Genomic DNA, 25778 nt, shown 5'->3' on the forward strand with positions numbered 1-25778 from the left:
ACTGAAGTCTTTCTAGGTGCTCAGAATTACACTGAAAACATTTTTCATTGCCCTTCTGTTCACGCTAAACGTACATCAATCTTAATGCTCAGTATACTATAGTGTTCAATGCATCATAAAGTAGTCACATATGTATTCTTGTGCAGTACGACAACCAGTAATAGCCTGTCACTCAGATTTGCAATAGACCCTTACCCTCTCTTATACATCGCCAATTCATTTGTCAGACTCTTTACACGGACTCTTAGGTTCCTCTCCGATGCCTTCACCTCCTCCAGCTACAAATAAACATGTGAAACATTACCTACCACAAATTTCTGCACAAATATATGATATATAAAATAAAAGCTCATTAAACAGGTTGCATACTTTTCAAAGAATTAAGTGCCTAATTACGATCTTGGTGGATGTAACTACGTCACAAACGTGACAGATTTTCTGTCTGTGGTATTACGATTTCCTCAGGCTAAAACAGAATCATAATATGGCAGACAGGATATCCATTACGGAGTAACTCCGTCCGCCAAAATCATAATCAGGTCCTAAGTTAGAAATAAATATGGGAACAAGTGTGTTGAATGTTACAAGTAGAGAACATTCAGTATGAAAAAGTCACTTATTGGAAGTTGTCAAATGTTCCTTCAGAAGCTCTAAAAATCTTTACTTACCTGTAACTGCATTTTTATAGTGTTGCTAAGCTCAACAGGTTCAAATGCTGACAAAATAATTCATTACGCCCTGAAGCAAAGAAATACTCTAAGACAGTGGCTCCCAACCTTTTGACTTCTGAGGACCCCCACTTTATCATTACTGGAACCCAGGGACTGGAACTGTATCATTATTGAAATCCGGGGACCCCCCACTGAGTCATTACTGAAAGCCGGGATTCAGCTTAAAGATTGTTGATGATCTGAATCGCAAAACAGTGCACAAAAATACAGAAAGAAGCAATCATCAAACACATTTAATTTAATTTTCAACCAAATATAAGCGAAGAAAATAAATAATGTAATTTTAATAGGAAGGCTTGAGTTTTTCTAAATTCAACTGGAGCCACACATATAGCCATCTATATTCTGTTTGAGGGACCTGCACTGTTCCCATTAATCAATCTGAGGATACTAATTTAATGTGTGCCCTCAAATTTCAAATTCCTTGACATTTCCAGTACATTTTAAAATGTTCAATTGTACATTTAGCCACTTTATTCATATACCCTTTACTAATCTGTTAATGTTATTAAATTTTTTAAGCAGTTGCGTAACCCCAGGGGTACCCGGACCACAGGTTGGGGAACCACTGCTCTAAGAGTATGCAAATGTAGGTAAGAGTCAATGTTTGTGATGCTATTTAGATTTACCCATCATTTGACCATATGGCTGGACCATATTGTAGGGAATTGCCGGCTAGAAACGAGTTCACAAGGCTGAGACTGTTTTTATCAGAGGAATGTACAAGTCTGGTTCAGAACAAATATTGGGAGCCTGGCCAGCTCCTATGGGTGCTTTCGACGCAGACGAAGTACAGCCAGTATTTAATTTCATAACAGAGGGAAGGGAACCTTCTTCTTGAGGTGGTTTAGGGTATAAAAGACAGGGAGACTTGGCGCTAAAACAGGAACTCACCTGTGGAGCAGACCAGCTGCCCAGGATCTTTGTGACCTCAATCGGGGGTCTCCTGCCTTGGCTGATCGAGGGTTCCCCAGTCTCGCTTGCAAGGATGATGTCAATCCCACTGGGGATGTATTTTTAATCTTGATTATTTAGCGTATGTATACATTCTCAGTTGATACACTGCACATTTCTTTTAAAGTCTTGACCATTTGATATATGCATCTATTTTTGTATATACACATGTTCTGTTGCATTTTTAGTTATATGCTCATTCTTGTATATTTGTATGACTTTCATTTGATATTTGGGAAGTCCCTTAATAAATTCATTATTTAGACTAAGAGTGCTGAATTTTTTTGGCATTGTGTCCTCTTAGTTTAAGTGAGAGCAATAAAATGTTGAATCACTAGGAATCTTTAAAAGAGTCAACCACCAAACCACATCATGAATATTCCATTTGTGATGGAATGACACAATAAAAAATATGTGCCTCAGATTATTATTTATAATATAACTTGCCTTTGCACTCAGAATTCAAAGGAAACACAATTCATTCTTGCTTATGACTTGGCCCTGTGTGAGGCCTCTCATGTGGCCAATCACAGTGATCAGTATAGGGAAAGGTGCGGAAGACAATGTGACGCGAAGGGTTAATTAGCTTGAGCAGTGTAGATGAGCGTGATGCCTGCTGAAACCCCCCGAACAACGTGGAAAAGTTCATGATATTATTTTCAAGCTTGTTTGTGTAGAAGACTCCGTCTCATCCTTGAGAACGAGAGTACCGGGAGAAGATAGAATGAAAACAAAGGATGGGGAAGGGCAGAGCAGCCAAGTGCTGATAACATAGCTAGAAAATGCCAGAAAGAGATAGAATCCAAGCTTCGAGTTATTTAAGCACTGAAGTGCGGGTGAGGTATTTGAAGCTCGCAGATGGGGTTGTGAAAGCTGCCATGGCCCAGCGCTGCCTCCCTGTTTTGCTGTTCAGAGACCGTGATGCTTGAGGGGGAGAGAGGTCCAAGCAGGCGGTAGAGGGCTTCCCAGCATTTTGTTGACTAAGTTAAGTTCCAAACAGGGATGAAAGGCCTTTGTTTCTCTGCTCTATTATTATGATTGATTATTATGCTTGCACTGCGTTTATAATCTGAAGTATTCAGCTCGTTTATATTTTGCTTTCTAAACATCGTAGTGTGAGCCTGCTACAGTATTTGAAACATACATTTTGGTATGCAGTTAAGCAAAGCTAATCTGAAGAATTCAGCTTGTTTATATCTTGCTTTCTGAACATCGTAGGGTGAGCCTGCTGCAGTAAATGAAACATGTATTTTGGTGTGCAGTAAATCAAAGCTTATCTGAAGTATTCAACTCGTTTATATTTTACTTCCTGAACATCGTAGTGTAACACATTTTGGTATACAGTTATTCCAAACTTATAAAACTGTCAATGAACTCTTTGCTCATATTGTATACATAGATGCTCTTTGTAGTGTACTTATATATATAGATGCTTTTCATTGCTATTCTTATTCCACTATTGTTAATGTGCTAAATGCCTACATTTACCTGAAATTCTAGTAAATTGTATTCATAATTGACGTGTGGTCCTTCATTGCGCGTCCTTTTTGACTTATACCGAACAGGTGTCAACCAGTCACCTGGATAAGACACACAGCTAAGCATGGCTTTCAACCATACACGTCAGAAAAATATATGATACACTGTTCCAACCAGAAAGAGAGGAAACTAATGGCGGGGGTCCTAAATTTTAGGAGCAAGAAACCTCACACATCCGTAGGATGTCATGCTTCATCATCGGAACTGCTCCTCGTCAGACCGGCACTGCAATGTCTGACGGGCACCACCCCTGACGGGGGGCTCTTTGCCGGAGATATTTTTCAATGATGGTGCCGTGACCCCAAAGGTGAATAAGTGACAGAGGAGATCAAAAAAATCGTGGTTAAAATTGGCTCTCAAAACCTCCACTGGGTCAATAGTTTTATTAGACCAGATGGACGGTCAGGACCAAGGAAAAAAAATATAGTCATAAGAGTGAAACAGAGATAATGATCAATCACTCTACAATAAAGGTAGCAAAGGGAGGGATTGGAGATTTTCCAAAGCCAACCCTGTCATGGGTTCAACCATACACAACAGGGGATTGTCACAGGCCCAGCCTGCAGCCAGACACCACACTAAAGATCCTAGACAACTAAACACGCCCATTGCATGGGCTATAGCAGGGTGTAGGACAGATTGGCCATGTAAATTCTGCATCAGCCCTTACAGCATCTAAAACAGCTTGGCTGCAGATAGGGGGAAATATGCCCATGGTGTGGGCCTACACCATGCAAAAAGGGCTTTTGACATAAGCATCCAGGTTTTCTATAGGACATGCAGATTGCACTAGAAAACTAACAGCTGTTTGTAGTAGATGCATTGGAAAAAGGGGAAAAATCTATTTTCCAATGGGAATTATAGGTTTCTCAAATGTATTACCTTTGCTAGAAAACAAAGGCTGGAAAAGTCAATATGCTTAGCTTGCAATTAATATTGCAGAATTTAAACAGCCATAAAAACATCAAATGTAGACTATCTAACAAGGAAGGAAAGCTGGCAAAATGTCACTTTACTCAAGGACAGTACCGTTTTGTCTCTAACCACTGATAATAAGTTATTACCTAACTTACTGCTGCTTGTTCTCTGAATCTCAGAAGAAAATATATTATGAATAACTATCCAATGACTCCAACTTGTGCCCTTCAGGTGATGCATAGTTCATATTACAAATGGTGTGTGCTTCAAAAAGGCTGCCCCTTTCACAGGCAAATGTGAGTTGACATCCACATGGCCCTTCCTTTATCCCCTGCCCAGAAAGGCAGGTTCCAATCACAGTGAGTCTCTTTTTGACATTACAGTGTCAAATCCTGCTGTTGTCTCAAATACTGCTTCAAGGATCTGGTGGGGTTTTACATGTAGCACTTCTGGGACACTCAAAAAGATGCCAAAACAATTCTTGTGTATCCACTGTCTGATTGCTAGAAATCCTCCTTTGTTCTACCAGACTTCTGTCTCTGGGTTTACTGGGGGTACAGTGAATGCCCCATACGGGACATCTGTGTCAGATATAGGAGGACACTAGGCTTCAATCACTCAATCAATCAATCACAATATTTATAGAGCGCACTACGTACCTGTTAGGGTTTCAAGGCGCTGGGGGGGGGTGGGGGTGGGGGAAGGCTGCTGCTACTGGTCGAAGAGCCAGGTCTTGAGGAGTCTCCTCAAGGTGAGAAGGCTTACGATAGTACACTCCCTATTCACACACCCAGACCCCAAGTTTAGTGTTGCCGAGCACTTCCGCCACCTTGTAAATGCCCAAAGTGGACAGAGTTGGCACCAGTAACTTTTATCTCATTGGTTAAGGCATGCCCAGGAGCCATTCCTACCCACTAGCTCATGCCAGGTGTAAGTGTAGCATCGCCAGACACCAGCTTCAGAACACTCCTGGACTGGATGAGGATCAAAAGATGACTGAACCAGTGAGAGGACCATGTCCACTCAACTGAATTCCAGGTGCCACAGGAGCAAAGAGAATAAAACCCTCACCCCTAAACACTATTCTCTCGTATCTGAACTGAACAGGTAACGAGCGAAAAGTCTCTGGGGGAAAGGGCTAGGGAACAGGGATTTGGGAAAGGAAGAGAAACAAAAAAACTGGTTCACAAAGGAGCATCACTGTTCTTCTAAGAAAGTTGTCTCAGGGTTTAGTGCAGGAATTTCTAAGACCAAAAACAAATAAAAAACAACAGAACTACAAATATCACAGAGTCTTTCAGCAACATAACAATAATTATTATCATTCGGCTGAGCGATCAACGAGCCTTTCAGCAAAATCACAATAATTATTAGCACTTGAATGCTAAACTATTAAACACGCTTTTGTAACTCACAACAAAATCGTTATAAAATCAACCTATGAATTTGTCTTTTGTTATTCGTTTTCACACAATAGACTGGCTCCGAAAATAATCAGAATAAACATCTAATTTTGCATAGCTATCGAGCAATGCTGTCAAGAGTTCACAACACTTAACTTCAATGCTGCCTTTAAAAATGCTTCTCAAGCTGTCTTTGGAAAATAGTCTTGTATCACGGTTTTCTCAGCATCGATGAATGTTTTTTATAATGCACCAAAAGATCACTAACCTCGAGAAGGTTGAAAACAGGGGAACGAGAGGGGGATTACTCATGAACAACTTCTCCTGGAATGCTTTTCATTATTTGAGGGAGATGGAATAATGTTGGTAAATTCTTCAGCCACTGCGAATGTAATCAGCTCCAGAGAGGGAAGCTCCGATGAAGCCTCTCCCTGAAATGATGACTCCAGAATCACGGAAACTCCATCTGAACCAGAAACAGGTAGAAGGAAGACTCGAAGCCAAGTACTGGAAACACCTTGGCAGTTCTATTTAAAGACTGGTGATGAGTCAGACACATGCTGGTGATGAGTCATCAATAACTTCTGATGATTCTTATGAAGGATTTCTGGTGATGAGTCAGACACATACTGGTGATGAGTCAAACACTTCTGATGATTCATATGAAGGAATTCGATGTCTCCATAAACACTTGGAACACGGTTTACAAATGGAACAACACTTGCTTTTATCAATATAAGCATACATGCACTGCAGTGTTCCTCACAAGTTACAGGGAAGTGCTGTAAACACATTCATGACATGTTTCATCGTTCTTCATACATGCTGATTTATTTTGTGAGGGTGCAGCAAGAAGCCTGCACGTGTGAGTGCGAGTCCTAACAACCAGATATCGGAGACCTGAGAAGAGCCTAGAAGACTGTACACCAAGGGTCATAAGGCTGACTATCATAATCATAAACCAAGTGTACCTGAAAATGGGAAGTGTTGTTTCGAGCCGCATATGGTGGCAACGTTTAGAAGACCTCACAACTGAGCCTGTACCATCTTTGCCGGTCTTGTAACTGGGATGCCTTTTTTGGTGCCTTGTCCCACTGGATGTGCCCCTAAGCCATGCCTGAACAGGGCAATCCTTTTTGTCTGCTCTGTCAGTCACTGGGATGCTTTCTGATCTGCCTGCCCACAGGCCATCCGAGTCCTGCTTACTGGGCCTTTGTCTTGGAGAGCGGATGATATCCAGCACTGTGGGAGCAGTTCTACTCATCTACCATTCCGTCGCCCAATTGCTGCTGGCTGGCCGGCGTACTGCTCGTGGCCTAACTGCTGAGGTGGGATTGTGAGTATGAGAGTGAGCACCACCCTGTGACAACTGCAACAGCCGGCTGAGAATGGGCAAGGAAGAGAGCAGTGATTGCACAATGAGCTGTGGCCCTTCCTACAACAGTGAGTGGCACATAACCTTCGACTCTGGATCAGCTAGTATAGGTCAAACCACTGAAAGCTTGAGCCAGACTCGAGCCTGAAGCCTGGCTCTGGTTCAGCTCGAGTTCCTGTTGGAACCTCGGGCCCAAAACAAGCCAAGCTGTCATGTGACTTCTGTCTGCCACCCTCCCTCCAACCAGGATGAGCATTAGGCCAGAGCTTTGGAACTAGGGAACCAGGTTCCAGGCTATGCGTCAGCTCAACATCCTGTGATTCTAGGAAAATCATGTGATTTCCCTGTGCTTGTACACAAATCATGTTCATTATGTAATGTAACTAGTGCTCTTGTAAAGCAATCCAGTGCGTTTGGGTCGAGTTCATGCTATTAAAAGCTTCAGAAAAATGTACAAAGAGTTAAAACAAAGCCTTAACATGAGTAATTGCAAATAGATACCCATTTCCTGGCTAATTTGTACAAAGTGAAATGAGAAAACCTGGATAAATCACAACTTCCCCAATTACATTGTACGATCTTAGGCAAACATTTTATTTCACCAAAACAAATGTCTTCATTATCACGTATGAAAGCACTTTCAGTGAGTAATAGAAGTTCAGAATACCAGTTGTACAAAAACCTATAGTGCCTGATTTCATAGATTACAATGATGCTCAGTAATAATCTGCAGGTTATCTTGCTTCTTAGTCTATTCATGTTTTTTGTTTAAAAACTATATTTAATAAATACTTCTCAGTGCAGTGCTATAATGTGACATATTAGTGTCAATGTTTCACATGTTAACGCAATAACTTTTTTGAACTTTGAAGCAACTTTGTCATATTTTCTGTGATTTTTGTTGTGTGATTTACATAGCAAATGTTTTCAGGACTCAGCTTGTGCAGGGGCTCTAAGATTAGAGCCAGACCCCTGGCTCAGCTGTGCTGTCCCTGTAAACTGTCGGCTCGCCCACCTTCAACAGTTAGCTAGTTTCCTGTGACTATCTGTCCTGCTATTTGATGGAGTTTTGTTTTGACCAATGACTTTGTGTTTCACCACTGCGCATATTAGTTGCTCAATGTTCACCAGTAGCACATGGTATGTTTTGTTCAGTTTAGCCGCCTATGGGCTTTGACATTGCATTAGTCATTACATTCTGTATTGTGCCTATTGGCTTTGACATGGCATTAGCCATTGCTTTCTGTATTCAGTTTAGCCACCTATGGGCTTTGACATTGCATTAGTCATTACATTCTGTATTGTGCCTATTGGCTTTGACATGATGTATTCAGTTTAGCTGCCTATTGACTTTGACATGCTATTAGATATTCTGCCTATTGGCTTTGACATGATATCATATATTACATTTTGTATTCAGCTCCGCTGCCTATTGGCTTTGACATGATATCATATATTACACTTTGTATTCAGCTTAACTGCCTATTGGCTTTGACATGATATTCAGCTCCGCTGCCTATTGACTTTGACATGATATCATACATTACACTTTGTATTCAGCTCCGCTGCCTATTGGCTTTGACATGATATTATACATTGCATTTTATATTCAGCTCAGCTGCCTATGGGCTTTGACATGATATAAGACATTGCATTTTGTATTCAGCTTAGATGCCTATTGGCTTTGACATGACACTAGACATTGCATTTGATATTTAGGTTAGCTGCCTATTGCCTTTAACATGACATTGCATTTGATATTTAGGTTAGCTGCCCATTGCCTTTAACGTGGAGTTAGACATTGCTGTATTTTTCCAAGCTGTGTTTTTGCACCAGATGAACCAAGATGTTTTGCTCTCACAGTAGACTAGACCTGATAAGAGAGAGTACATGGGCGTCGTTTCTCTTCCCTTGAGCTTGGGAACAGGAGTAGTCTTGGAGACCTGGCCAGTCTCCAAAAGGCTTGCTCAGTTTCCCAGGTCTGAGAGGAGGGGGCACACCTTTGTAACGAATGTAACAGGCTGCAGAGAGTCAGATTCGAATCTGCCGGACCTCGTGCTGGAGCTTGGCGCCAGTTGCCAGCATCCCGTGTGGGTAGATGACACTCTTTCTCGCGGCTGACAGGGGTCTCAGCTTGCAGACCTTAGAAAGATGTAGCTGTAAATAGTTCCTACACGGTGAAGTATTTGTTTTGCTTTGCATTCAATATCTTATAAATATAACCTGCTGTGTATATTGCAAACTGATATATTTTGTTTGATTAACGCGGACTTGAAAGCTACTAATTCGTCATTCATTCATAAACATTGTGGTTGGGAAAGAATAAAATAACAATAAAAGTCTTCTTTGACCTCAGAAGTGCATTTCTGTTGTGTTATGTTAGTGCTTAGAAACTAAAATAAGAGGAAAGCACTACAATTGGTACCAGGAGTGGGGTCGGTCATTAAGAGGTGATTAAGAAGGGGTTTGACGAGTTAGTAGATTTCTAAGTGCACACTTTAAAAGTGTAATTGTTTTTTGTTGTTTGGAGAATTACAGAAATTGTTTTCTGTTTGGAGAATCACAGTAGCACGGCAGACCATGTCTGAGAATACATGTGTTGATGAACTGCCTGATGGTGCTAAGAAAAACTGTGAATTGTTTTCTGTTTGGGGAATTACAGAAGAAAATACATGTGTAGATAAAATGCCTGATGTTGTTTTGAGAAATAATTCCCGTTGTATATATGTAGAAAACGTGTGTTTTGGAAGTAATGATGACAGAAAGGTCTGGATACCTTTATCTGCTTACAGAGAAATGCAGGAGAAATGTAGGAAGTTGGAACATGAAAATAGGAATTTACGTGAGCAAATTAGCCCGACTGAAAGTTATAAAAAGGCTGTTTTTGAAGAATCTTTCTTGTCCCATTCCAGTAATGAGGGGGTTAAGACAGCTCCGAGCTGCACTGAGTTTCCGTGTGAGCCAAGGTTTTTGGCAGCCAAAATGCATTCCTTAACTGATAACACGGACGAGAATGTGATTTACAAGTTACCGTTGCAAAATGCACAAGTAAAACGAAGGATTTTAGAGCAAGACACCCCGAGTTTCATTAGTTTGTTTGATTTTTGGAAAAAGAATAGCCCTCATTTGAGAGAAATCCTAACACTTTTGTACATGGTCACTGTGAAAAATAATATGCAGCTGCGCGCTTGTGATTTGGCAAATGAAATAATGCAGACTTTAGGTTTCTGCGCAGTGCAAGAAGGAAATACTTATGTACATTTAAATCATGAACAAGGAAAGAAAATAGTGCCCCTAGCTAGAATCATACAATGGATCTGGTACTTGCAAGACAGGGCTAGAGTACCACAGGTAAAAGAATTATCAATGAAATTGTGTGCACCATTTGAATTCGTGTCTACTGAAGATAAAAAGCATGTTTGTTTTACTAATGATTCATTGACTGAAATGTTATTTTCTGGCACAGTAGAAGGAACAGCGTTGTATAATGTGTGTCAGATTTTAAAGCAAGAGCTACGTGAGATGTGTCATTTTTACGCTGATTTTTGGTTCTTTGATAATGTTTTAGCCACATGGCTTGCACCTAACTGGTTCAATTACCTTGCAGATGTTAATGAGAAAAATGCAGAGAGAGAAGTGTTCACCCAGAATTCTGCCTTAGTGGGGATAGCTATGTGGGTGCCCCAGAAATGTGAAAAGGCCACTTACAGGTGGGCAGAGATGAGAGAGATGCCCATTCCCCTAGATTTGATAAAAACTGTGCAGCATGCACAAAAGCAATCTGTCATGCAAGCAGTCACAGAGCAGTTGGGGAGAGGAAAGTTACCAGGACAGAAATGGCAAAGTGATCAGGTTTTAGGGAGAGTGATTGCTGCAAATTACCAAGGAAAAATCGAAATTATGCTGATACCTAGAAAAGAATCTGATTCATTCATACAAATTGGAGACAGAATGGCCCAACTTGACAAAAATGCAGTGAATGGAGGTTTGGTAAAGAATGAGTCTGCCCCAGCCCTTCTGACAGTGCAAGAAAAGGGAAGCTGTGGTGCAGCAGATAAAAACCTCAGTGCTGATGTGTGGGCTGACGCCCCAAGTTACCCTCCAGAACCTACAGAAAATATAACAAAGGGCCTCAAAAACGTCCTGCTGATTATAAAACAGGGAAAGAAAGAGGAAGGGTGCAGTTTAAATGAAAAATGTTATTTGCAAGAAAAGTCATACTTGTTTCTTTTGCAGATCCTACCACGTTTCGCCACTGTCCCTGAGTGCGCTGTGTGGTCCCCCTTCCGGTGTGTGCGTGTGGGGTCGGGGAAGGGACCGAATCCCCAACCTGAACCTGGCTGAGTAAAGTGCCAGCACCATGGATCCATTTTGCGCAAACTGCGCCTTCAGTTCAAGTTCAACTTGTTTGCTGTGTTTTTTTTTTTTTCCCCTCTCGTATGGAACTCTGACTTTTGCTTACCTTCCAGAAAACCTTTCAGGTGGACCGTGCACCTTTACATGAGCAGAACTCATGCCACATCAAATTGCTAACACTGTTGAATTAGAGACTCATTCAGAAAAAAAAAAAAAAAAAAAAATTGCCCAGTCTTTTCTATGTAGATGTATCTGATGTGAAAGGTTATGAAATCAATGTGTTAATTCACTTCTATTGCTTTACAGGGATTGCTTTGATCATTGAAATTTGATTTGCTGATAATGTATTTTTTTGTTTGTTTGAAATATGAGATATGTGAAACAAAAATTCATTGGTCAAAGGGCGGAATGTCCTGCTATTTGATGGAGTTTTGTTTTGACCAATGACTTTGTGTTTCACCACTGCGCATATTAGTTGCTCAATGTTCACCAGTAGCACATGGTATGTTTTGTTCAGTTTAGCCGCCTATGGGCTTTGACATTGCATTAGTCATTACATTCTGTATTGTGCCTATTGGCTTTGACATGGCATTAGCCATTGCTTTCTGTATTCAGTTTAGCCACCTATGGGCTTTGACATTGCATTAGTCATTACATTCTGTATTGTGCCTATTGGCTTTGACATGATGTATTCAGTTTAGCTGCCTATTGACTTTGACATGCTATTAGATATTCTGCCTATTGGCTTTGACATGATATCATATATTACATTTTGTATTCAGCTCCGCTGCCTATTGGCTTTGACATGATATCATATATTACACTTTGTATTCAGCTTAACTGCCTATTGGCTTTGACATGATATTCAGCTCCGCTGCCTATTGACTTTGACATGATATCATACATTACACTTTGTATTCAGCTCCGCTGCCTATTGGCTTTGACATGATATTATACATTGCATTTTATATTCAGCTCAGCTGCCTATGGGCTTTGACATGATATAAGACATTGCATTTTGTATTCAGCTTAGATGCCTATTGGCTTTGACATGACACTAGACATTGCATTTGATATTTAGGTTAGCTGCCTATTGCCTTTAACATGACATTGCATTTGATATTTAGGTTAGCTGCCCATTGCCTTTAACGTGGAGTTAGACATTGCTGTATTTTTCCAAGCTGTGTTTTTGCACCAGATGAACCAAGATGTTTTGCTCTCACAGTAGACTAGACCTGATAAGAGAGAGTACATGGGCGTCGTTTCTCTTCCCTTGAGCTTGGGAACAGGAGTAGTCTTGGAGACCTGGCCAGTCTCCAAAAGGCTTGCTCAGTTTCCCAGGTCTGAGAGGAGGGGGCACACCTTTGTAACGAATGTAACAGGCTGCAGAGAGTCAGATTCGAATCTGCCGGACCTCGTGCTGGAGCTTGGCGCCAGTTGCCAGCATCCCGTGTGGGTAGATGACACTCTTTCTCGCGGCTGACAGGGGTCTCAGCTTGCAGACCTTAGAAAGATGTAGCTGTAAATAGTTCCTACACGGTGAAGTATTTGTTTTGCTTTGCATTCAATATCTTATAAATATAACCTGCTGTGTATATTGCAAACTGATATATTTTGTTTGATTAACGCGGACTTGAAAGCTACTAATTCGTCATTCATTCATAAACATTGTGGTTGGGAAAGAATAAAATAACAATAAAAGTCTTCTTTGACCTCAGAAGTGCATTTCTGTTGTGTTATGTTAGTGCTTAGAAACTAAAATAAGAGGAAAGCACTACACTATCCATGGGGGAGAAGAAAGTACCTAACCACCAGGTACTGACAGACCTCCTGTTCTTGCCATGGCTTCTCACCTTCATCATCCAGCCAAATAGCCTCATTTAAGGACTCTTAAACAGCTTTGTCAGGGGAAGATTCACACCGTTCCTTGTTGAGTCAACATCTGCGACCTTAACTGTGATCATGCCTCAAAAAGAAGATGACATTGTATAACTATAAATAACCATTATACTGTAACACCTCCGATACTCCTCTCTGAGCCTGCATAGTCTGATATTATAGTCCAGCTTATAATTATGCAGCACATATAATAATAATTAATTGTGGAACCTGATATTTTATGATATAGAGTTACTGAAGATTTCTATCATGTTCATTTGGGTCGCAATCCTTCCTGTAAAATATTATGCTATTATATGTTCTTTCTGATGATGCTTGCAGCTGCGGCTTATGTAGCACAGACCTTGCGATCCTGTTGGTTAATGAATGAGTCTTGTCTTCCCCTGAGATGCACACTGAGAGAGGACGGTTCTGACTATCTAGCCTTCCCTGATTTTTAGCTTTTGGATCACCTGGTTTTTTACCTTTTACTGTGCGGGAGCTTTATAGTTTGGGACTCACCCAGAGGAAACTTGTGGTAAACTGGATTGCGCACGTTTACTGCCAGTGCCGCCTTGTTAAGAAAAGGCTGCTGTGAAGCAGCAAGGGTAGGAGGACCAGGGCTGGTTACACATGACCATGTGTGTACCCGTGTGAGGGCTGCGGAGGGAGGACTCCTGGCGTGCACAGCCCAAAAACTGGACTCTCCCCTGGTGCTGCAATAGAAGATTCTCCCGAAGGTGCAGCCTGATATGAGGATCAATGCTCATTTTCAAAAGCTTGGAATACCAGACTCTCCCTGCCCCGTCCGGATCCACAAGGATAACTTGGGCCCAGTCAATTCTGATCTTCTTGAGAACTCTCAGCATAATTGGTATGGGCAGAAAGGCATACAGGAGGCCTGAGTTCCATTCCAGATAAAAAGCATCGGCAAGCTATTGCAGACTTGGAAACTCCAATGCACAATACTGCTGACGTAGCACGTTTTCTTCAGAGGCGAATAGATCTAACCAAGGCTCTCTCCACACTGCTGAAAGTGTCCTTGTGCCACTTCCAAAAGAAGACACCATTCGTGATCCGCTAGGCATTGAAGGCTGAGTTTGTCCACCCTGGTGTTCAGAGTACCTGCCAGGTCTTGAACCACCAGGAATATGCCCTGCTGTTCCACCCAAGTCCAAAGACGCAGGGCCTCTTGACAAACTGTCCATGACCCCACCCGCCCTGCTTCTTGTAGTACCACATGGCAGCGGTGCTGTCCGTTAACACATGCACCATCTTTCCCTTGGCATAGTGAAGAAATGCTGTCAACCCTAAGAGACCCCTCACCAAACACATGCACACTGCCTTTAAAGCTTGTGTGTGCTGGTGGGAAGAAAAAGGTAATGTCGACATGGCAACCCTCTCTGGGTGCAATACCCACAAACCACTGCCTGTTGCATAGGTTAGTCACCCCTCTAGCAGGCATTATAGCCCTAAGAGAGGGTGCACTGTACTGCAGGTGAGGGTATAGCTGCATGAGCAATATGCCCCTACAGTGTCCAAGTCCATTCCTAGACATTGTAAGACCAGTGTGGTCATACTGATTATATGGGCTTAGAGTTTGTCATTACGAACTCCACATCTCCATGATGGCTTCACTGAAGACTGGGTTCTCAGCCACATAAACCCACACTTACACCAGTGTTGGATTTATTCAAAACTGCCCACAAAGGGCAACTTAGAGATGCCCCCTATATTTCACCCAATCCTCTAGTGTAGGGCTGACCAGTCTGTGCCAGCCTGCTACGAACAGACCAGTTTCTGACCCCATAGGGTGAGAGCCTTTGTGCTCTCTTGGGGTCAGGAGCAAACTACTTACCTGTCCAGCAGTTATTTTTCTTCAGTTGACTACCTAGACCAAGCCTGCAGCATCTCTGTGACCCCCGGAGCCTCCCCACTGAAAAGCACTGGGCGTTTGATGCTGTGTTTGCACCCTGCACCCGGACCACCCTTGTGTCGCTAAGGGTGTGTGCTTGGTGCTGACCTGTAGCCCCCGGTGCTAATCTAACCCCCCCCTGCCCCCCCAGCTCTGTGCCCTGAAGTCACAGGTACTTACCTGCCAGCTGTTTCTTTCTAAGCGCCCCCTATCTCCATAAGGATTCCATTGGGCACTCAACACCAAATTTGACCTCTGCATCCGGCCATCACTGTGTTGCTGGTGGTGCACACTTGGTGTCTTCCTGAACTCTGCCCTGTGGACACCTTAACCCTCGAAGACTGGGATCATAAGTTGAGTACCTGCGAACTGTGTTGTTACTTTTCCTCCCCTAGGACTGCATTGCTTTCTATGAGAAATTGTAGTAAGTGTAAACTTTTGGAACTTAAAACACTGCAGTAGAACTCAGGGGAATTCACTGACAGATGCTGCTGCTCCTGTTGGAATACACATTTTACTGAGAATGTCAGAATTTATTCTCCAATGGTAGAGAAATATAGTGTGAATTTACAGAAAAAATGCTCTGATTTTAGCTTCTGGAGCACCTTCCATAACCTCAATGAGAAAATCATGAGAAAACAATTTTCTCTCAAACATGATTCATGAGATCACAGCAGAACTAAAATCTATTATCACTCTTTATATGTGCTCCTTCTTGTGACCCTAAGAACCTGCCATACACTACAATGCATTTGAATAGGCGCCATGTCCAAGAGTCCTCTTAGTGCTGCCACAGCATGTTGTGGCCAGCCAATAAATTGATGGGGGGTGGGGGCTGTTGGACCCTTTGGGTCCCAAACACATGCCCACTGAGGTCTGGATCTGTTCACATTGCCCCCTTACTTATGATTATAATGGCTGTCAAAACCTATTGCTCAGGTTGGAAATAACCAATTAGGATTACTAGTCCTCTTGAAATTGGCCAATCAGCATATGTGGACAAAAGAGCCCTTTTTTAGGTTGAACCTAGACAGCGTTTGCACAGTCTTTTCTTGACATTTTGTATATACTCCTCCGAGGGTGCCTGGAATGGAACTGAGAGGGATTGTGTACTAGGCCCTCTCTAGTTGCTTTGTGGAGGGGAGATGCACAAGTCTGCCTGAGTTGTGGTCTCATGAGAGAGGAGCTGTCTGTTTGCTGGTTTTCCACTGATTTGTGCACCTTGGTACCATCGGCTGTCAGGTGCATTGGGTCCTAATGTTTATTTTTTACTTGTTTCTCCGCGGTGCCTGCTCGTGTGCCTGTATGTTTTTTTTGTGTTTTTTTTTTAACAGTTTGAGACCCCCCCCCCACTTACCTTCCTGTTCACCACTCCGACCCACTCTCTTGTTCTCCACCACCACCCGACTGCCAAAGACAATAGCTCACCTTTAAGCAAGACCTATTGGCTTTGCCAATGCTTGTTGTAATTTGGAGTAAATTTGTCCAGTAGTTTTGGAGTTATTAAAGAAAAAAACATTTCTGCATTTCTAGAGACGTGGATTCACTGCAGTGGACCCGAGGATCCATGGGCCAGCAGCAATGCTGTGATTGGCTGTCTACACCCTGAGAGAAAAGTTGCGCCCACCATTTTGACTTTTGTCACTTGATCAGAGTGAGGGGGGTGGGGGAGAAAGAGTTTGAGGGGGAGGGCTAAAGATAAAATAGAATATAAGGGGTCAAGATAGAGGTATCCTGACCCAACGGAACTAATAGAACAGACTCTTCATGGGCAAGCATGGGCAAGAATTTGCCCCCCAAAGTTTTTTTTTATGTGTGCGAAGATCCAGAGATCCTCCACCGTGCTCAGCGCAGGACCCCTGTGTGAATTTGCAGCAAATTCAGACCGCAATCACAAAAAAATACACCCACTCACAGACCCACAAAACCACTACCACTCACAGACCCACACAGCCACTCACACACACACCCACACAACTACTACCACACCCACTCACACACCCATCCACACACCTATACAACCACACATCCAGTTGCACACCCTTATAGACAATAACACACCCACTCACAGACCTACAGCGTGCGTTGGCTGGATGCAGGTGGTTTATTGCAGGGCCTGGCATAGGGTTGGCTGCATGTAGGGGGTTGGTCACAGGTCAGTCCGTGTGGCCAAACCCCCACTGCACACATTTGAAGGCAATGCGCGCCAGCAGTTGAACTAACAAATGGTAATTAGATATTACTTTACATAAAAAAAATAACTAGAAAGGTAATCGCCTTACAAGTCTGCCCAGTGTTGCATTTTATTTGTACCCCCAATGTGATAACACTGAGGGGGTCATTCTGACCCCGGCCGGCGGCGGAAGCCGCCGGCCTGGCTGGAACCGCCAGAATACCGCTGCACGGTCAAAAGACCGCCGCGGGTATTCTGGGTTTCCCGCTGGGCTGGCGGGCGACCACCAGAAGGCCGCCCGCCAGCCCAGCGGGAAACACCCTTCCATGAGGATGCCGGCTCCGAATGGAGCCGGCGGAGTGTAAGGGGTGCGACGGGTGCAGTTGCACCCGTCGCGATTTTCAGTGTCTGCATGGCAGACACTGAAAATCATGGTGGGGCCCTCTTACGGGGGCCCCTGCAGTGCCCATGCCATTGGCATGGGCACTGCAGGGGCCCCCAGGGGCCCCACAACACCCCATACCGCCATCCTGTGCCTGGCGGCCAAAACCGACAGGAACAGGATGGTGGTATGGGGGTCGGAATCCCCATGGCATGGAGGATTCCCCAGGGCAGCGGAAAACCGGCGGTACACCGCCGGTTTTCCGTTTCTGACCGCGGCTGTACCGCCGCGGTCAGAATGCCCAAGGGAGCACCGCCAGCCTGTTGGCGGTGCTCCCGCGGTCCCCGGCCCTGGCGGTTTTTACCACCAGGGTCAGAATGACCCCCTGAGTGTTTCTACTGTACCAAAATCCATAAAAATTGTTAATAAAAAAAAAAAGAAAAACCTAGGTATTCACTGAAAAAAAAATCAAAGCCTACAGAGATGTTATGGTTAGGAAACAATAAAAAAATAACCTTGAAATTCACTGAAAAACAAAGGTTACAAGTATGTTCTAGTTAGGTTCATATTTTACACACACAAAACCATGGAAATTCAGCAGTTAAAGTAATACTTATCTCAAGAAACTATAACTTGTACCCTTAGTTAACTATAACTTGTGTCCGCGCCATGCAGTTTTCCGATCAATAATTTTACTGCTAATGTTGCAGTGATATTATCAATGATGTCACAGGAGATATCATAACTGAGTAACATGTGGGGTAATTTGCAGTACAAGCAAGGGCGCGCGTTACTGTTACCTTAGGGTACAAGTTATTGTTTCTTGGGGTAAGTATAACTTTAGCTGCTGAATTTCTGTGGTTTTGTGTGTGTAAAATTGGAACCAAACTATAACGTCCCAGTAACATTTGTTTTTGTAGGAAAGTGCCCTCTTTCTTGCCATGGTTGCCCCCATTTTCCGCCTGCTGTTAGTGTGTTTGAACGTGTTCCCTGGGATCCTGCTAACCAGGACCCCAGTGATTAGGCTCTCTCCTCTAAATTTGGTTGCTACTAACCTTTACTTCCCACAATTGGCATACTGCTGCCTTCATGTAAGTCCCAAGTATATAGAACCGAGGGACCCAGTGCATTGGGGTTCCAGAAGACCCCTATGGGCTGCAGCAGCTATTCTGCCACCCACAGGGAGCCCAGGCAAAGGGTTCTGCAGGCCTGCCATTGCAGCCTGCGTGAACCTGGTGCACGCACCCGGTTTTACTACAGCTCACTGCACCAGGTCACTGTAAGTCACACTAATGGTAGGCCCTCTCAGTTAGAGGGCAGGGTGTAAGAACCTGTGTGTGAAGGCACCCCGTGCATTAGCAGAGGTGCCCCCACGAACTCCAGCTCTATTTTACTGGACTTCGTGAGTGCGGGGAGGCCTTTTTATATATGTACTGGACATAGGTCACTACCTATGTCCAGCTACATAATGGTAATTCCAAACCTGGGCATGTTTGGTATCAAACATGTCAGAAGCATGCCCAATACTGTTGCAAGTATTGGAAGTATGATTCCATGCACTCTTGGGACTCCTTAGAGGACCCCCAGCATTGCTACCACCAGTCTTACAGGGTTCTTCTGGAGAGCCCAGCTGCTGCCACCCCTCAAGATGGGTTTCTACCCTCTTTCTGCTTGATTTATCAAGCCCAGGAAGGCAGAACAAAGGATTTCCTATGGGAGAGGAGGTAACACCCTCTCACTCTGAAAATAGGTGTGACTGGCTTGGGAGGGGTAGTCTCCCCAAGCCACTGGCTTTGCTTTGAAGGGCACATTTAGTGCCCTCCCTGCATAAACCTGTTCACACCAGTTCAGGAACCCCCCTCAGTCCCTGCTCTGGTGCGAAACTGGACAATGGAAAGGGAAGTGACTACTCCCCTGTCCATCACCACCCCAGGGGTGGTGCCCAGAGCTCTTCCAGAGGGTCCCTGGGTTCTGCCATCTTGATTCCAAGGTTGGCAGGGAACTCTGGGAGCATCTGAGTGGCCAGGCCAGGCAGGTCACTTCACGTCAGAGGCATCCTCTAACTGGTAGTTACCTGGTTAGGGTGACCAATCTCCCTCTTTGGGCTATATAGGGTCTTCTTCTGGGGTGGGTCCTCAGATGTGGCTTGCAAGACTCTAGCAGGACTCCTCTGAAACCTTTACTTCGACTTCTGGCCTCAGGAACCGCAACTGGACCCTCCAGGAACCTACAAGCTGCAGATCCATGATAAAGACTCTTCTGCAACATTGTATCTGGAACTCCTGCCAGCTTTGCAACATTTCCCCGGCTGTGCATCCTAAGAAGACTGCAACTCTTCAGCCTGAACGAGAAGAAGAAGGAATCTCCCTTGGGATGAAGGCATCACTCCCCTTTAACTACAGGCACCTTGCTGCATCGACAACCGGCTGCGTGGATCTTCCCTCACCCTGAGTGGCATGGGTCCTGCATCACAGGTGGTGGCCAGGAGAGTCACTCTTGGTCCTCTCTACCAACTGTCACACTTTGGTGGTGGTAAGTACTTTCCACTCCTCGCAAAACAGTACCCCCGTGCAGCGTGTCCTTTGCAGCTGCAAGGCTTGTTGCTTCACCTCCAAGGTGAACTTCAGGGGACGTGTAGCTCCAGCCCCTAGCACTCCCTCCTGCAACTTCTGGACCTCTGCAGGGTCCTCAGGCGACGTGGGAGCAACGTGTGTGGTGCTGAGTGGGCTGCTAAAGCAACTTCTGTGTCCCTGTCCTGTGCGACACCTGTGGGTGCTGCCTTGGCTCCAGTGGGCCTTCTGCGACACGGAGGGTCTCTGACTCTCCCTCCTGGGTACAGTCCTCCTGGACCTTGCTGGTCCCTGGTAACACCCCTTTTCCTCTAACCGCGAGTATGCCTTTGCCAAGGCTCGTTGGTGGAAATCCTTCACCGACACCCATCTGCAATCCAGCTTTCAGCGTGGGACACCTTTTGCACACATGAGGAACTCTTCCCCGGCTTCTGTGCTGACCTGTCTCCCTTCTTCATCGACCAACTCCAAAAGGGTGGGTAGTATCTCCTAATCCCCCTGGACTCCACAGACACTTCTGAACTTGGTCCCCTCTCTCCACAGGTCTCCATCTTCGGTTTTCCACTGCTGGTTCTGTGTAGGCTGTTCTGGGTGTCTTCCTTTTCTTCTTTTCATCCTTTGGGGTGGTTATGGGGAAATCTAGAGTTTTACTCCTGCATTTCTGGTCGCTGGGGTGTACTACATTACTTGCCTGTGTGGTTTCCTCGTACTCCTGTAGGAGGCTGGCCTGGCTTGTAGTGGGTATGCCAGGTCCAGTTATCCCTTATTAGTGTAGAAGAGGTGTTTCTAGCAGCTTAGGCTGATAGAAGGTAGCTATGGCAAAGCAGCTTAGGCTGAACTAGGAGACATGTAAAGCTCCTACTATACCACTGGTGTCAAATGCGCAATATCATAAGAAAACACAATACACAGAAGTACTAAAAATAAAGGTACTTTATTTTTATGACAATATGCCAAAAGTAATCTCAGTGAGTACCCTCAGTATGAGGATAAGATATATACACAAGATATATATACACAAACCAAAATTATGCAGGTAATAGCAAGAAAAATAATGCAAGCAGTGTAAAGTTACAGTAGATTGCAATAGGAGCACATAGGTATAGGGGCAACACAAACCATATACTCCAAAAGTGGAATGCGAACCACGAATGGACCCCAAACCTATGTGAGCTTGTAGAGGGTCGCAGGGATTGTAAGAAAACAGTGAGGGTTAGAAAAATAGCCCAACCCAAGACCCTGAAAGGTAGGTGTAAAGTGCACCTACTACCCCCAGAGAGCACAGAAGTCGTGATAGGGGAATTCTGCAGGAAGAACAAACACCAGCAATGCAACAACAGTGGATTTCCGGACCAGAGTACCTGTAAGACAAGGGGACCAAGTCCAATAGTCGCGACAGTGTCGAGAGTGGGCAGGAGCCCAGGAAATGCCAGCTGAGGGTGCAAGGAAGCTGCCACCTGCTGGAAGAAGCTTGGAGTTCTGCAAGAAAGAAGAGGACTAGGAACTTCCCCTTCGGAGGATGGATGTCCCACATCTTGAAGAAGCTTGCTGAAGGTGTTCCCACGCAGAAAGACCGCAAACAAGCCTTGCTAGCTGCAAGGGTCGCGGTTAGGGTTTTTGGATGCTGCTGTGGCCCAGGAGGGACCAGGATGTCGCCACTTGGATGAGGAGACAGAGGGGGCGCCCAGCAATGTAGGGAGCCCTCACAGAAGCAGGCAGCACCCGCAGAAGTACCTGAACAGGCACTTAGAAGAAAAGTGAACCAAAGTCCACCCGAAGTCACAAAAGGGAGTCCCACGACGCCGGAGGACAACTCAGAAGGTTGCGCACTGCAGGTTAGAGTGTCAGGGACCCAGGCCTGGCTTTGCACGAAAGAAATCCTGGAAGAGTGCACAGGAGCCGGAGCAGCTGCAAATCACACGGTACCCAGCAATGCAGTCTAGCGTGGGGAGGCAAGGACTTACCTCCATCAAACTTGGACTGAAGAGTCACTGGACTGTGGGAGTCACTTGGACAGAGTTGCTGAGTTCCAGGGACCACGCTAGTCGTGCTGAGAGGGGACCCAGAGGACCGGTGATGCAGTTTTTTGTTGCCTGCGGTTGCAGGGGAAAGATTCTGTCGACCCACAGGAGATTTCTTCAGAGCTCCTGGTGCAGAGAGGAGGCAGGCTACTCCAGAGCATGCACCACCTGGAAACAGTCGAGAAAGCCGGCAGGATGAAGCAATACAAGATTGCTAGTAGTCGTCTTGCTACTTTGTTGAGGTTTTGCAGGCGTCCTGAGCAGTCAGTGGTCGATCCTTTGGCAGAAGGTGAAGAGGGAGATGCAGAGGAACTCTGGTGAGCTCTTGCATTCGTTATCTGGTGAGATCCCCAAAGCAGAGACCCTAAATAGCCAGAAAAGGAGGTTTGGCTACCTAGGAAGGAGGATTGGCTACCAAGAGAGGTAAGAGCCTATCAGAAGGAGCCTCTGACGTCACCTGCTGGCATTGGCCACTCAGAGCAGTCCAGTGTGCCACAAACACCTCTGTTTCCAAGATGGCAGAGGTCTGGGACACACTGGAGGAGCTCTGGGCACCTCCCCTGGGAGGTGCAGGTCAGGGGAGTGGTCACTCCCCTTTCCTTTGTCCAGTTTCGCACCAGAGCAGGGCTGGGGGATCCCTGAACCGGTGTAGACTGGCTTATGCAGAGATGGGAACCATCTGTGCCCATCAAAGCATTTCCAAAGGCTGGGGGGAGGCTACTCCTCCCCAGCCTTCACACCTATTTCCAAAGGGAAAGGGTGTTACACCCTCTCTCAGAGGAAATCCTTTGTTCTGCCTTCCTGGGCCAGGGCTGCCTGGACCCCAGGAGGGCAGAAACCTGTCTGAGGGGTTGGCAGCAGCAGCAGCTGCAGTGGAGACCCCGGAAAGGCAGTTTGGCAGTACCCGGGTTCTGTGCTAGAGACCCGGGGGATCATGGAATTGTCCCCCGAATGCCAAGAATGGCATTGGCGTGACAATTCCATGATCTTAGTCATGTTACATGGCCATGTTCGGAGTTACCATTGTGATGCTGTACATAGGTAGTGACCTATGTACAGTGCACACGTTTAATGGTGTCCCCGCACTCACAAAGTCCGGGGAATTTGCCCTGAACGATGTGGGGGCACCTTGGCTAGTGCCAGGGCGCCCACACACTAAGTAACTTTGCACCCAACCTTTACCAGGTGAAGGTTAGACATATAGGTGACTTATAAGTTACTTAAGTGCAGTGGTAAATGGCTGTGAAATAACGTGGACGTTATTTCACTCAGGCTGCACTGGCAGGCCTGTGTAAGAATTGTCAGAGCTCCCTATGGGTGGCAAAAGAAATGCTGCAGCCCATAGGGATCTCCTGGAACCCCAATACCCTGTGTACCTCAGTACCATATACTATGGCATTATATGGGTGTACCAGTATGTCAATGTGAATTGGTAAATTTAGTCACTAGCCTGTTAGTGACAACTTTGGAAAGCAGAGAGAGCATAACCACTGAGGTTCTGGTTAGCAGAGCCTCAGTGAGACAGTTAGGAATCAAACAGGGAACACATACAGGGCACTTACTTATGAGCACTGGGGCCCTGCCTGGCAGGGTCCCAGTGACACAGACTAAAAAAACACATATACAGTGAAATATGGGGGTAACATGCCAGGCAAGATGGTACTTTCCTACAACTCCCAACTCCCCTCTACATGATTTACTTACCTAGGTGGGGGCCCTGTGTTTGCATTCTATTTTCTTAGTATATGGTTTGGGCTCCCCCTAGCGCTACTATTGCATATTGCTATTTTACACTGTTTTCTAACCTTTTTATGCCTCTTATTGTTTACTAGTGTATGTATATATATATATATATATATATATATATATATATATGTATGGAGAATGTCACTTACCCAGTGTACATCTGTTCGTGGCATGTTCCTCTGCAGATCCACATGCTATGCATATTCTGCCATCTAGTGTTGGGCTCAGAGTGTTACAAGTTGTTTTTCTTCAAAGAAGTGTTCTTGAGTCACAGGATTGAGTGACTCCTCCTCTTCGGCTCCATGGTGCATGGGCATCGACTCCATGTTAGATTGTTTTCCCGCAGAGGGTAAGGTAGGAGTGATAGAGTATAAAGAAAAGAGATGTCCATGCAAATGGAATATATATATATATATATACATACACAACTGAATGTTTAACTTAAACGGCTACAGGCTCCGGGGGAGGCGGGAGGGTGCATATGAATCTGCAGCGGAACATGCCACGAACAAATGTACACTGGGTAAGTGACATTTTCCATTCCATGGCATGTGTAGCTGCAGATACACATGCTAAGCATAGATTACAAAGCAGTTTTGCCTCCCATAAGCGGTGGTCAGCCTGTAGGAGTTGAAGTTGTTTGAAATAGTGTTCTTAGTACAGCCTGTCCTACTGTGGCCTGTTGTGTTGCTAACACATCTTCACAGCAATGCTTGGTAAATGTATGGGGTGTTGACCAAGTGGCTGCTTTACAGATTTCTGCCATTGGTATGTTCCCTAAGAAACCCACTGTAGCCCCTTTTTTCCTGGTGGAATGTGCTTTAGGTGTTACTAATAGCTGCCTCTTAGCTTTTAGGTAACATGTTTGGATGCATTTTACTATCCATCTAGCTAGTCCTAGCTTTGAGATAGGGTTACCATTATATGGTTTCTGAAATGCCACAAATAATTTTTTGGTTTCTCTAAATGATTTAGTTGTATCAATGTAATACATTATAGCTCTTTTAATGTCCAATGTATGTAGGGCTCTTTCTGCTACAGTGTCTGGCTGTGGAAAGATGACTGGCAGTTCTACTGTTTGATTGATATGAAACGGTGATATCACCTTTGGTAGAAATTCTGGGTTTGTTTGAAGTACAACTTTATGTTTGTGTACTTGTATGAACGGTTCTTGAATAGTGAAAACTTGGATTTTTCTAACTCTTCTTAATGAAGTAATTGCAACTAGGAATGCAACTTTCCATGTTAGGTATTGAATCTGACATGAATGCATAGGTTTAAAAGGTGGGCCCATGAGTCGTGTGAGTACTATGTTTAGATTCCACGAAGGCACTGGAGGTGTTCCTGGTGAAATGATGTGTTTTAATCCTTCCATGAAGGCTTTGATAACAGGGACCCTAAATAGAGAGGTGTATTGTATATTTAGCAAATACACAGAAATTGCAGTGAGATGTATTTTGATGGATGAGAAGGCTAAATTTGATTTTTGCAGATGAAGCAAGTAACTTACAATCTCTTGTATTGACGCTGAAAGAGGGGCAATCTGTTTAGATTGACGGTAAAACACAAACCTTTTCCATTTGTTTGCATAACATTGCCTGGTAGTGGGTTTTCTTGCTTGTTTAATTACTTCCATACATTCTGTTGGAAGGTGTAGATATCCAAACTCTAAGACTTCAGGTGCCAAATCGCCAGATTGATTATTTTGGGATCTGAATGCCAGATCAGTTGCTTGTATTGCGTTAACAGGTCTGGTCTGTTGGGGAGTTTGATGTGTGGTACCACTGACAGATCTAACAGTGTTGTGTACCAGGGTT

At 44.5% G+C, this 25778-nt stretch overlaps 1 protein-coding gene across 1 annotated transcript in view; it reads right to left on the reverse strand.

Annotated features, from left to right (window-relative positions):
* The window catches only part of CCDC61 (coiled-coil domain containing 61), a 637121-nt gene that overhangs the window by 387503 nt on the left and 223840 nt on the right, over positions 1–25778 (reverse strand). Inside the window, exon 7 of the mRNA XM_069207713.1 lies at positions 196–278. Within this exon, the coding sequence (XP_069063814.1) occupies positions 196–278 (83 nt within the window). The remainder of the gene's footprint in view (positions 1–195; positions 279–25778) is intronic.

The sequence above is a fragment of the Pleurodeles waltl genome, chromosome 9 (genome assembly GCF_031143425.1).
Source record: "Pleurodeles waltl isolate 20211129_DDA chromosome 9, aPleWal1.hap1.20221129, whole genome shotgun sequence".
Lineage (NCBI taxonomy): Eukaryota > Metazoa > Chordata > Amphibia > Caudata > Salamandridae > Pleurodeles > Pleurodeles waltl.